The sequence below is a fragment of the Hippopotamus amphibius genome, chromosome 3 (assembly GCF_030028045.1).
Source record: "Hippopotamus amphibius kiboko isolate mHipAmp2 chromosome 3, mHipAmp2.hap2, whole genome shotgun sequence".
NCBI classification, from domain to species: domain Eukaryota; kingdom Metazoa; phylum Chordata; class Mammalia; order Artiodactyla; family Hippopotamidae; genus Hippopotamus; species Hippopotamus amphibius.
Window position 1 is genome coordinate 72,772,883 of NC_080188.1, and position 14,561 is coordinate 72,787,443.

The 14,561-nt window shown below is 42.6% G+C and overlaps 1 protein-coding gene across 2 annotated transcripts in view; it reads right to left on the bottom strand.

Annotated features, from left to right (window-relative positions):
* Positions 1-14,561, bottom strand: part of TBC1D9 (TBC1 domain family member 9) — a 121,049-nt gene that overhangs the window by 35,055 nt on the left and 71,433 nt on the right. For both annotated transcript variants that reach the window (XM_057728166.1, XM_057728165.1), the window contains exons 4-9: positions 9,944-10,172; positions 9,241-9,502; positions 7,156-7,363; positions 1,934-2,140; positions 845-1,015; positions 108-258 (exon numbers count right to left, since the gene is read on the bottom strand). In XM_057728166.1, coding sequence (XP_057584149.1) covers positions 108-258; positions 845-1,015; positions 1,934-2,140; positions 7,156-7,363; positions 9,241-9,502; positions 9,944-10,172 — 1,228 coding nt within the window. The remainder of the gene's footprint in view (positions 1-107; positions 259-844; positions 1,016-1,933; positions 2,141-7,155; positions 7,364-9,240; positions 9,503-9,943; positions 10,173-14,561) is intronic.

Sequence of the window (14,561 nt, forward strand, 5' to 3'; positions counted from 1 at the left end):
AATTTAGCACTGAATTGGGGGATGACATATTTGCAAGAGCTCTGATGCATGATGGAAGGCGGAAGGCAGCCCTGGGGCCAGCGCTCCCACCCTGAGCCCGGCCGTACCTGAGAGCAGCAGCCAGAGCTCCCCGCGCATGCTCTCGGGGACGCCCTTCAGCACCAGCTCCCGTGTCTTTTCTGTGCGGTACATGCAGATCCCTTGCCCGTACTCGGCAAAGTGAATCTTCCAGGCTTGCTCTTTCAAAAACTCTTTGGCCTGAAAGGGATAAACGAAGCATCACTACATCCCAAAGTACTTTGAGGACGGCATGAACAAGTTTGATGGAAGGTCAGAACATTTTCCCTGGTGAATGGAGCAGTTACGTTCTGGACAGAATTCATGAGAACAAAGAACTCAGATTTTCTGGAGAACTTCCCTAATTTGACACATGTATCAGGACCTGTGGATCTGCCATGAAGTTTTCTGGCCCGGAGTCAGAATTCCAGTTAACTGAGATGGGTCAGTAGACTGCAAATGATACTTACAGCTTTATGTCTACGCCTCCAAGTGAAATTGGGTGGATTTTTTAAATGTGGCCTGAAACATGATGTGCTTATTTGTTGGTTGACTTAATAATTAAAAACAAAACCAAAAAATGTCACCTGTACTCTATAACTCGTCTCCTTCCATGAAACCCAATGATATATAAACATTTATGTCCTTTGTGTCTTTAAACAATCTATACTTTACTTGTAGGAAAATATCTATGGACATACTGGTGAGTTTACTTTCATTTAAAGAGATTTTTAACATGTTATTTTTCTAATATGGAAAGTTCTAGGCAAGAGGAGGTGGCACGCACCAATTTGGGGTTGAACTCCTCGGGGGACCGCCGCCGATACATGGTCATCAGGGTCTGTGTGGCCGTGGGGACGCTGTTGCCATTGAGGTTAAACTGGCGCTCGCCGTCAGCATCAGAGCTGGTGCTTCTCTGGGGGCTGGAGGAAACGAGGCTGCTGGGCCGAGAGTACACCTGCCGATGCAGAGACCAAGAGATGCTGGAACCGTCTGGGCTCCAGAATCTACCTCTTCCGCGTCCTCTGGACAGACACCAATAGCTATGTCATGGTTACCAGGAGGTTTCTTGCTATGTGACAGAAACAGGAGAAAGGCAGCAAGCCAGCACTGTGGTGGGGATTAGATGGGTCACGGGCCACAGAGCTTCAAGGCCCCAAATAGGTTTCCTCTGTATTTTAGATGCATTTTTATAACAACCTAGCTGGCCACTTGTCGCTCTGATTCATATGCATGCAAAGCGTGACGTGGCTGAATCAGCTGCTAACGGGACCACCTCCCTCACCTCCTCTCTAGTTTCTGGTGCCTCAAAAATGCCCGCATAAGCTTGGACGAGGAGGACAGGGGCAGGGATGTTACTCATCAGCTCACCATTTTTGCCATGTATTTTAGCTACTAAAAGTTGCTCTTGAGCTAATTACGTATCTTTCAGGGCTCCAGTTTCCCTGGATGTTGGTCTAGGGCCTAATTCTATAGGGATAAAATTCGTATTTTATCATCATAAAATCATCTTCATGATGTTATATTCCAGTTTTAAGGCTTTACTGAGTGACCTCTGTACCATTCCCAACAAAGTCACTTATATAGACCAGAGTCACTTGCTATATAACCAGGACAAGTTACTTAATAATGCCTTTGACAGTGAAAGAGGGGTGGACGAGAGGATCTCTAAGGTTCTGTCTGGCTCTGTGATACCAAACACAAACTCCATGAGATTTAAATGAGATATTGCTCTGGGTATCAGAGTAGGTGATTCACTCCAGCAGAGCTCGAAGCTTGAAAATCAAACAAAACAGACAAGGAAGTGCCCCCCCCCCCGCCCCCGGGGAAAGAGTAATAAAATGAATTAAAACACCCGCAGGTGCCTTCCACAGACCTCATCATCTGAACTGTTGTAGCTTCCTGCGATCTCCTTGTCCGAGTATATTTTGGAGGTGGTCTGTTGCAGGAAATCAGAGATCCTCTGCACTAGAAAGTCTCTGTCTTTCAAATTGGCAAACAGGAAGGTCATCCTGTTCCTGGTGCTGATGGATAAAGGACTGGGGAGCACGCTGGAGCTGTCTGCCTTTTCTACAATCGTCACCTGAAGAGAAACAGGACACCAGGAGCATTACGTGCCAGGGATTATCTGACGGCAACCTCTGAGCAGCACTAAAGAAAAAACACACCACTTTTAAAGCTCTGTAAGAACCTCGTGTATTTTACTGAGGCAAGTTGAGATTAACTCTGTTCTAATAAAATAAAACAGCTCATAACAAGTCAAACTGGAGCTGGAATCATCCTGCTAGTCTTTCTAAATCAGTCGTTATAAATTGAGAGTGATTTCCCTCCCGCCGGGAGACATTTGGCAACATCCAGAGGCACTTCTGGTTGTCACAAGTGGAGGATACCACTGGCATCTAGTAGACAGAGGACGCAGAGGCTGCTAAATACCCTGCCATGCACAGGACCCATGACAGCCCACCCCCAACAAACTCTGGCCCAAGATGTAAATGGCGCCAAGGTTGAGAAATCTGATTGCGAAGGAATTCTTTGATTTTCATTAAAATTTCATGGAGTCATAAGAGGGAGGACTCTTAGCTGTTGCTTCATCCATAAGAGACAGAAACAACCCATGATACTGGGTCCTTTTACCAGCTTAATGGGGGATGGCTTTCAAAACACCACCAATCCTTCAAATGTCTCATTTAGACTCCAGGGCTTTGCAGCCCTCACCTCTTACCACTTCAAAGTTTTAAAGGCTCGATTCTGAACAGACATGACGTAAACAGCTTAACTGCAACCCTATAAGCACTGGCTGACTGTGTGTGTGTGTGTGTGTGTGTGTGTGTGTGTGTGCGCGCGTGCACGCTAGCATGTATGGTGAAGAAAGTCTACCACATCAGGAGAAAAGTAGGAAAGAGGGGCATATGTTTTAACTCTGAAATGATGACATATATTTGGTGGTTTATAACAGGATTTTCATCAACTGGAAACTAGGATAAATGCATTACAACTTTTTTCTTTAGCACATTAGGAAGAAAACTTCAAGGCCAGCCCTAGATAAATGGTTTCTTTGCAGCAGCTCTGATGGTGTACCTAGAGTTAAGTTTCGTTCCTCTCTTCACTTCCACATGTTAGCAGTCTAGACAAGTTCAACTTCAACCTCTTCATCAGCATTTTCGTGTCAAATACATTTCCTCCCAAGCAGAACTTTAAAACCTTTTCTCCCTTTCAAGGCTAAGGAACCTATCGGAATTGTCTAAAAAGTTGCACGGTCCCAAGTGCAAAACAGGAATTACTGGGGTCCATAAAGGAAAAAAACTGCAGGACCTGTCTGCTGTTCCCAGATTTTATAAATACATACAAGTTAGATATATATTTACACATTTTTAAAGGAATCTCCTGAGATACCTGGAGTTGCACATAAAAGCGTTTTCTTCCCCCAATGCAAAAGAAGCTAGATAAATTGGGGGGGAAACCCAACTTCTTTATCATGAAAAGGATTTTCCCATACAAATCACCCATGTGTTAAATGATGCTTATTTTAAAAGACTGATAAAAACTTCTTTTCTCCCAACAATTTTTTTTTCCTGATTCTTTTAGTCACCAGGCATCTATGATTAAATGACAAAAGCCAAGAGAATGAAAGATTCAAGTTCTGTGCCTAAAATACAGATGCAACATGGATCGAAATGAAGTCAAAGTAGAAATTCATGAATCTAGAAGGATCTTGAATACAGAGGCAGCTAGAAAGCTCCTACAGAAAACCCAGGAAGGTTCCCCCAGGTTACAACATATTTTTCACTGGCAAATGAGTTCTAGTAGAATTCTACCCCATAAGCTTTGTGCCACCAGGAAAGGGCAACAGCTACATCCGAATATTCCACAGGATGAGACACATTTTCATTATCAACTTGGGTTATAAAATAGATCGAATTTAATCAAACCTTGGTGTTTCATATGGAACAATTACAAGGTAATTCACAATTGAAAAAAAAGAGAGACTTCATCTGGAATCTCTATTGAGGACCCTGATCACTTCACTTTATCCTCCTGCTTTTCTGTCTCAGTAATTTCTTTAAAATCTACAGCAGCATGATTCTGTGTAAACATTTAACTTGTGTCAGTTTGGTCTACCTTAAGTCTGTATGTGGAACATATATTAACAATCTCCAGTCAATATCCACCTAGTTATAAGAAATTAAATAAAAACAATTCCTAATCAACACAATCCTAAAACTAGCCTTTCCAAGGAGGATGTGATGTTCCCACGGAGGCTCCTACTAATTAATCAGCTGAACTCAGTTCACAGAGAGACCACTCTCTACTCAAACAGACCCAGATGGAGGGTGGGAGCCCTGCCCTAGTGCTTTTCTGTCGTTATCATATCTGGAGGTAATAAAAATTACATTAAATCCTTTACTTCTTCCATTAGTTGAGGTTTGGGATTTACTAAATATCTCGGCGATTCATCAGGTTAAAGGAAAGGGCACTACTGTCTCCTTGGGCATGTCTCTAAAGCTGCATCCTCCAACCACAACATGCTTTATTTCCAAATGCCACTTCTACCATCGTTTCTCTTCTGACTTATCCTGAAGTATGACTAAATTATCTCTACAGCCCTACTGCCTGTTAGGGAAAACCAGCAAGCAGAAGATGTGCTGAGGTTTTCAACTGCCACTCTCTCAATTCCCTTGATCTCTCACTATCCTATTGTAAATCGCACTAAAATATACACAGAGCTAGCTGGACAGAACTGGGAGATGGGGAACAGGAGAGCAGATGTTTGGACAGCGGCTCCCAGCCCCTTTCTGCTCCTGAGTTCCCTCTGGATAAACAGAGTGATGACTCACTCAGATTCATTAATGACACATTCATGGTACATTGCTAATCCCAGGATGGGTTTCCAGGTCACTCTTCTTTAATACTTTACTCTGTTCAGGTAGTACTTGATAAGGAAAATTTTTAGTAGCAGCCTTGTTACTACATATGGTGATAGATGTTAACTGGACTTGCCGTGGTGATCATTCTGTAATATATACAAATATCAAATCACTACTTTGTTCACCTGCAACTAATTTGTTATGTTGGTTATACCACGCGCAGGCGCACACACACACACACACACACACACACACACACACACACACACACAGAGTTCAGTAACTCCCTAAGACAAAGAAGGAAAGTTTGCTGGAAAAAGTCAGGAAATGCCTTTCGGAGCCAACTGTAAGTACTGATGAACTATCCATCTCAGAATTCACCCCCGACAATTCCTGGCCTCCAGATGTGTTATAACACCAGTTAGCTCACCCTTCTAAGAAGGAGAATTAGATTCTTCAACTGCCAAACATTTTGCTTTCTTTTTGATACCCACCAATTACACTTCAAGGAATCTATCAGTTAAGGAAAAGTAAACAAATGATTGGGAGAAAACTAAAAGCAATGTAAAGGTGCAGCCACAGGTAACCTAAAAAAGAAAAAAATTATACGTATCTATTAATATGCAGTCATTAAAAGTTACATTGTAAAAGAATACTTTATGATATGGGGAGAAGTTTACTGTATACTCACTAGCAAGAGAAATAAGCGAAACATAAAAATTCTTTATGTCTTTATACCTAAATGATATAAATGACATGTACACAGTGATGCAGAGAAAGCCTAGAAAGCTGTGCAGCAGAATGTTAACGGTGGTACTGGGGATGAATTTTGTTTTTTTATTTGTCTGTATTTTTATAAATTTTCTGTGATAATAATGCAAACAAGAAAAAAAAAAACAAAAAAATTTGCTTATATAAATGATTTTTTTAAAAAAAAGAAAGTAAGGCAGAGGGAAACTTGAATCCTTTACTATAGGGAAACTTAACAAAGGGTCAACCTTGATTAAACAGCCAAAGCTTCTAAGCATCTTAATTTCTAGAACAGGACCAGAGTAGGTTGAAAGTTGCCAGGTTAGAAACTGTGGGTCTGCCAGCCCCTGACATCTTAACCTGGAGTTCCTTCTCAACCCAAACAGCAAGCCTTCCTTACAAGTACAGAATAACCTATCACTGTAAGGACACGATAGAACCCACCTCCACCCCAGATACAATAATAATGTTTCTTAGTCTTCACTGTCCATGGGTATCAGCCTGGTACTTTATTAAAATACAGACTCCAAGATCTGCAGAGATCCAGAAGATCTGGGTGAGCTCCGGAGTCTGCCACTGTGGCCAGTGGTTCTAATGCAGGGAATCGACAAACCAGACAGTTCTGAACACTTGGCTTTCTGATTCACAACCTAGACTGTCTCCTCTAAAGACCAAACTGCTCAGGCTGTGAGCCAGGTGTAGTAACTACATTTTCTAGTTTCTGTATTTGATGTTTTCACATCCCGGGGCCTTGTTGACCCAGAGTCAGCCAATTCCTACAGAAAGCAAAGGACTCACCTGGGAGCAGAACCTTTTTTTTTTTTTGGGGGGGGGGGGTGGGCGGGAAGAGCAGGCAAACCAACCAATCCAAGCCTACACCCCAATGAGCTCCTTCTTCTGCTCTCACACTCAGGGTCACTATTCACCTGCCCGCATCACCCCAGGGCCCGGTACCAGACAACCAGGGATAGGTCCTCTGGCCTACAGCCCGCCAAAATTATTCAACTTGCCAATCCTAAGCCTGCTTATTACCCTGCCTCGCCTGTTTCTTCCCGTGGAAACCACAATAAAGGCTCTTGCCTGCGTCCGCCCCTGCTCCTCAGCCTGCTAACTCACCTGGTGCCTCCCCGTGTGGTCCCCGTGGCATGGGGTGCACCCTGCCCCCTCCCCAGTGGAATCCGTGAATTTAGCAAGTAATCTTTTCGATGGCAGTCATTTCCCGCTCTGTTGGCCTCACCTACGCTGAACAAGAATGAAATCTACATTTTAAAATACCAGGCTGTCTCCAGAAGAAGAGATCTCGTAGGTCCCGTGATCACTTAGAACCACGATAACACATAGAGAGTGGCAGCGTCCAGCGAAGAAGTACAAATACTCACCTCTGGTTACAAACCAACTCACTGCTGGTGAAATACACATAGAAAAGCATTACCAATAAAACTCCTGAAATACCCTAAAATACCCATTTTCACCTGCCACTTACCTCTCGGAGTGGAATAATGAGGCTACACAGGTTCTCCTCCTTGCTGGTAAAGCAGATGTAGTTTGTGGACACAAACATCTGCCCCAAAATGTGCATTTTGTTGAATGGAGTCCAGAGGGTGCAGTCTGTGTGGCCATCTAACTTTTCATCCTTGGGCAGCCGGAAAAGTGCGCGGTATCTCTCACTCTTTGCTCTGGCATCCAGATCACTGGAAAGCAACAATGATAACTCACCCCACGCAAGAGAGAGTTTCAGTACCTCCAAATGATGTGGCAATGGAGGTTCCCCAGCCCATCTTTCCCCTCCTCCACCCACGAGACTCATTCCTACCTTCTTGGCTTTTTATTGGCGTTAACTCCAAACTATGACCCAAAAGCATAATGAAATTATTTTAATATATTTAGGTCCCTTGTGTAGTCATCTTACAATCAGTATCTGTAAATGTCAAAGGATCTTAGGAAAATAAGACCTAGACGGGAAATAATTCTCTTTCTGAAAGAATACAGTGATTTCTAAAGAGATTATTAAATTTATATTCATCCAGAGCCACTCTTGAGACATTGTCTTTTAAGAATGACCTAATGGGAATGCACACGTGAACCTGCTGGCTGTCACTGTCCACCCTCAACAGACAATAAAACTGCCTGAAACACAGGAACAACCCACCTCCTGGACAACTAGAGTGTCTAACCTCAGCTGGGTCCTCCAGCGACTATGATCTTTTCCCTAATGAGTTCCTTTTTCCTATTCATCATGGCGGTTATTTAAACCTCTTCGCTCAAGCTTTTATGCCACTTCAGCCCCTTGATGGTCAAGTTTCTGGCTTCACAGGGCAAAGAGAGGCCCTCCAATTCCCTCCCTTCTATCTCCAAAACTACCTCCATCCCTACCTACTCCTACTTCCTTTCCCTGTTTCAAAGGGAGACGTATCAGCACATACAAGCATCCTTCTCCATGCCCTACGAGGTGCCGCTTTTTAAGTTATTCGTCTTCTTCTATCTCCAAGCTCCCTTCTGTCCGTGTGCTTACCCTCGCCAACAAACTCTTCACACCTGCCTACTTCATACTACCCTCTGTTTAAATCTTTTTCATTCTAGGGACTTCCCTGGCGGTCCAGTGGTTAAGACTCCCTGCTTTCACTGCCAAGGGTGTGGGTTTGATCCCTGGTTGGGGAACTAAGCCACGGGGCATGGCCAAAAAAAAAAAAAAAAATCTTTTTCACTCTAAAAAGTGCAAGCCCCCTCCTTTACCAATGAATTTCTGGAAAAAGGAGTTTGTACTGGCCTAATTCCCTTGCCTTGCCTTTCATGTGGCAAGGCAACCCCACTGCAGTAACCCATCCTCGTCACTCTATCAAAACATGCCTCAAATCACCAAAGGCATTTTAATTGCAGTGACGGCTTGTCAGGTGCCAGCCGCCAGCTGTACGGCACTGATTACCAATTCCATTTATCCCACTGGACCAACGTCCAGGTAGATGTCCTGCAGGCAACTCAACTCAACATAATAAAACCTGAGCCCTCACATCCCTTGGACATACTCTTCCTTCCCTCGTCCCCACCTCAGTTAGGGGTAATTCCATGCATACTGTCACACTTTAGAGCACCGACTTTCCCCTTGCCTTCTCTCTAGCCCTATTCCCACAAGCAGACTTCCAAGCTCCTCTGCAGCCTCACCTCATCCCGTGCCCAGCTGCCTTTCACACATGTGATGGACTCACTTCCCTCTGTGCTTCTTTCATCATGTTATTCCCTCTGCCTGAAATATCCATCCTACTGACTCTGAATGAGGAATGTTTACTACATCTTGAAAGCCCAGCTTCAAGCAGCTCCGCTGAGAGGTCTTTCCTACACCCTCTGCCCATCTTTTTGTGCGTGCACTCATGGCACTCTGCTCACACGACCAGAAGAGGCCTCATCCCGTCGGGCTGAAGCTGGTCATGTCTGCCTCGCTTCCTGAAAGGTGAGTGCCTTAAGCAGTCTTTTTCAGTTTTCTACCTATACCCGGAAAAGTGTTCTGAACCCTTGAAGTCCAGAAAAGGTTAACTTTCTAAAGTTTATAAGACTCCGAGCCTCTGTCACCTACCGTTTCAGAGCAGACACTTTTTTAGGAGATTTCTTTTTCAGTTTGGGCAGGGATCGATCTTGCTCAAACCCCTCATTGTCTAAGAGCTGCCTCATGGCGATGTTGGCGAGCTGCTCCATTAACTTGAAGGTCTCACTGATGCTGAGGAATACAGAGAAGAAATGCTCGCTGGACCTCGTGCTCACTTTGATCACGTCGGGCAGAAGCAGCGTGGCGTTCTTCTCAAGCTGAGTGATGTCCACCCACCGGATGACCAGCTTGGCTGAGTATAGGGAACAAGGCTGGGTCAACGTGCGGCTCCTTAAAATCCTTCCAAGATACTGGAAACTCACAACACCACCCCCCAATCTCACTGAACTCCTTTGAGTTTACGCACCCATATTTATCATGGTTCCGTCTGTTAGTTTTAAAAGACATGTCTGGACCACAGAAGTTCTGAGTTACAATGATTACAAATTTAAGTCCACGTCTACTAAATGAATTATACCTTTGGTGAATCTTTATTAAATTTCATAACTAATTTCATCACCACAATTGAGCCGAAAATATTTGAATTCAATTGTTAAGTCATCGCAAAATAGTGCTGGCTCACTTACAACTACAGATTCATTACTGTTGATGTTTGGATGTGGTTTATGCGTTCAGGGCAGCCAAACCTCAGTAGATTTTCAAAAGCTTCCCTCTGAACTTCTAGAGTACTCACCTTCCCTTCCCATTAGAAAAGAATAAAAGCAAAGGTGATTAATACTGAGGTACATCCAACCCTGTCGGGGGACCTTCCCCTTCCAGTAGCTGCAAGAGTAATAGTTGACGAGCTTCTCTTCCTCAGGCATTCCAAACAGCCGATGGAATTTCACAGTGGCTTCCTTGAACTTCTCTGTGTCATCATCTTCCTTCACATCATTGATTTTGTTATACTCTGCAATGATGCCCTAAGAAGGGATAAAGCACATAACACACAACTGGCATCACTATGATGAGAGCTGCTTTTTTCCGTATGCTGTACGTACTGGAAAGGAACAAACATTTCTAAGGCCAGAGTTTTTAAAAATCAGATTATTTTCAAAGCCAACTCTCCAATTCTAAGCCAGTTAGCATGCAGCATTTGTGTACTAAAAGATTTCCAAAGAGTGATATAGATTTTAACATCTGTTTATTGGTACTAATCTTTTTTTTTTTAAGCTCACCTAGAATGAAGCCCATAGTTTTCTTGTACAAATAAGGAGATGAAAAGATCTGGCTAATTCTCCTACTTTTCCTAGCTTATCATGATAGAGTCACCCTAAAGGTCAACGTCTGCCTTTGTCAAAAACTCAGTGAAACTTCATCATGAATGGAAAGAGAAGAAAGAAAGACTAAAACACATGTCACTAACAGACACTGGCCACAGACCACTGTCCAACAGCCACGAATAACAAGAGGGAACCTAGATAAAAGGAACAAGACACCATTTGAGCAAGAAAGGGGTGAATACTGGAGCAAAAATTATGTTAGACACACAATTTTTAGTCAGTTGCACAGGAAATAAAATATATGCACAGCAAGCGGCTGGCTTAATCTACTGTTTAATCATTAGAGTTGCTTGAGAGGCTGTTTCACTGTTACCCAGTTCCTCCATAACTCCCTGAAAAACGGCTTCTACGTATGTCTCTTGGCAGAAAAAGTTCCTTGGAATTTCACCTTTGACTTCATAATCACCAAATCTCTCTCACCTCATCTCCATGTTCCCTGATCACAAGGTAGCGCTAGAAAAGCATGAGCTTTGAAGCATGAAAGTCTTCGGTTTCAGTCCCAGCGGTGCCACTACATATCTGTGTGAATTTGGGCAACCTCTCAGATTCTCCTTAATGTGACTGAGCCCTCTGTATTCCAAGGATAGAAAACTGCAATTGCCTCATTCCTAGAATTCCTGCCTTCGGGGGCTTAGGCTTCCAGTGTCTTCTGGATGCTCCCTACAAATATATCTTCCCCAAACTTATTTTGACTACAAAATTCTTATCAAAATTCTGAGTGTTTCCCTATAATTATCATATAAAATCGGAAATTCTAGACCATGCACATTTTTGACCCAAGCAACACTGCAACCTTTGCTCTCACTGTACTATATCTGACAAGATTCTCAACTAGTTTTTTCTGCCCCAGTCAGCCTAAGGCACACTCGGGGCCTGAATATGTCATGTTTGTGCTTTTCCACCTTTTTGCCTGTGGTCCTGCCATTCTGCGTGCCTAAAATCTAGAATTAGACTATTGTCTGTTTCACTAACTCTACCTAATCTCAAAGTCTGGTCCAATTCCCACCTACTTAACGAACGCTTCTGCCATCTATGACTGTCCTTCCTCATATTAAGCACTGTTGATTCTCTCTGCCTGGTGTATTACAATTTATTTTTCAATATATATAATGTCCTGAATTTTATTTTCACTGCCAGACCTTCCACCCCAGTTGCCAGCAGCTGTGGTACTAGGGAGTGATGGCGGGAGGGAGGGGAAGGAGGGCTTTAGTCTTCCATCATCTCCACCACCATTCAATTCTAGTAAAAAAACAAACATGTAACCAACAACCATAACAGCAAATACAACCCAAGACAAGTCTCCAGCCTATTATTCTAATAAGAAGCCACCTCTTAGCCCGTTTATAATTCCTTAGTCCAGGAATTATCGCAGGGCTTCCCAACTGGCATGTTATCAGGCGTCTTTCCATACTCTGATATATTCTGTAAGGCTCCTTTCTGACACTGATTGATTTGATGACAGCATTCCCACCTTTAAGATGTCCACAGGCTATCAGTGTAAGAGGGGAAAAGTCCAATCTGAATCCTGTGCCATAAAACCCTTTCTCGATCAGCCCAGATCAACCTTTCCCAGGTTCAGTACAAATATCACCTTCTCTGTGAAACTAACCCAATCCCAAATGAGGGCTAGCATTCTCGTCTCTATGTTCTCTTAATTTATATGTTGGCTGATCTTTATATATCCCTCGACCACTAAATATGTGTTTCAAAGACAAATACAATGCCTCAAACAGTTTTTACCACCAATATCTAGGAACTAAAAGATATTTAATAAAAGATTATTAAAAGAGCATATGTTATCTTTCCAAATTAACATGTATCTTAAGAGGCCATATCTTAGTCTTTATTGCATCCTCCAGAGTCACAGATTTCTAAGTTCGAAATTGCTTAAGAGTTAGCAAAACTAACTTTGAAAACTACCAAGTTGCTGACTCCTATTATTTGTCATATGGGAGGATTGAATGGCTGGCATTGGTAGTAGCAATGTACTTCCCTGAGAGCATCTAAGATAAGGCTATTTCCTCTAATTACTCTAGGTACTACTCCACCGAGAGAATAGAGATATTGCTTTGATGGAGGCCGGGGGGACCCATTTTGGATCCAGTCTGCTTGGGGGATGAGTACGATTAGGTAGCATGCTATCCTAGGGAACTGTAGCCAACCAGGAGGCATCACGATGGCACTGGACCTCTGGGTGGGGAGGAGGAGAAGCCAGGTCAGAGAAGAGGGATGGAAACACCTTTCCCAGTTGGCAAATACACCTACAGCCTATGCGACATTTCAAAGTTATTCACGCCTTCAGAGGGGGAGCCAAAAATACGTAAGAATGAACAAAGAAATAAATGAATGAATAGACGAAATGGACTGAATGAGAACCACTAATAAGAAGTAGCAGTTGGGTCCCTAGGCAATCCCAATGGCCAATCAACTCAGAGTAAGCCTGGAGACCCTCAAGGCTTATGTCTGCTCTCCTCCTGGGCCCTGTAGCAGGTCTCTTACCTAAAGCCAGAAGAAGAATACTAGAAGGAAGTCACATAGAACAAACCAAATGATGCCCATATGTTTTGAGTGGAAAAACACTAAGTTCAAACTATGCTATCTAAAGAACAAATAAGTACTACATTTCTAGAACACTCATTGACATTTTAAAATGAAATTTTTTTTTAAATATGAAAGGATTTATGAGGACACAGAACTGAGAAACATCACTACAACACTCTAATACACTAATATCAACAGACCAGGCCTTACCAACTAGTTTCAACAGTAAGTATAGATAATCTCTAAGGTTCCACTCTCAACTTTCCCACCTCTAAGAAAAGAGAGGGTCCACAACGCAGAACTTCTTCTTAGTTTACTGTAATATTTTAGCCAGGTGGACTGGACGATGGAACAAAGGGATGGAATTACCTCCTTCCTGTACATTCTACAGGTTCTACATAATGTGAAATAGGTCACCCTGGTTCTAGGCAACAGTTCCACATAACTTGGAAAATTACTACAATCCAAATATTCGGGACATTCAATATAAGTTTAAATACACAAAGGACATTGACAGGTAGTTCATAAACAGGGAAATGTTAACTTAGCAAGCATGAAAAAACATTCAACCTCATAATCAAAGACAGAAAAAACAATAAGATACCGACTTTTACTCACTAATTTTGAAAAACCACTTAAACAATTATAATGCTGAAAGCAAGCAACAGTATAATCACCCAGGGATTCTAATATACTGACAACATCTACTAAGGTTCATTACAAGTATTTAAACTTAACCGATTAATCAACGTCTTGTAATCTATCCCAAGGAGGGAGGGTAACTATAGGAAAAGCTACATACAAGCAAACAGATTCACTGTATTAGTATTTGTGCCAGACTCCCACTAGTCTAAAAGCTAAGGAGACTTCTAGAAAGAGATATACTAAGCTTAATTACGGGATAATATTCAGTTACTAAAATACAATAGGACTTCCCTGGTGGCGCAGTGGTTAAGAATCCGCCTGCCAATGCAGAGGACACGGGTTCGATCCTTAGGCTGGGAAGATCCCACATGCTGAGGAGCAGCTAAACCCGTGTGCCACAACTACTGAGCCCCCGTGCTGCAACTACTGAAGCCTGCATGCCTAGAACCCGTGCTCTGCAACAAGAGAAGCCTCCACAATGAGGAGCCCCGCACTGCAAGGAATAGTAGCCCTGCTCGCCGCAACTAGAGAAAGCCTGCGTGCAGCAACGAAGACCCAACGCAACCAATAAATAAATAAATAAATACATTAAAAAAATACAATAACTGAAACTTATATAACAATATAGTAGATACCAGAGGAAAAAGATATGACACAAAGTTATATGTACAGCCAGACTACTGTTACGATAAATACGCATATTAGAAATCTAAGAAAAAAAGTTATCTACGGTGTTTGGATTATGGTCGCCTCTGTAGTTAATTATTACATTTATAATTTATGGAAGTTAATAAGATCTCAAAATAAATAAATGTGTTAGTTCCTTTCATTATTGGACAATCT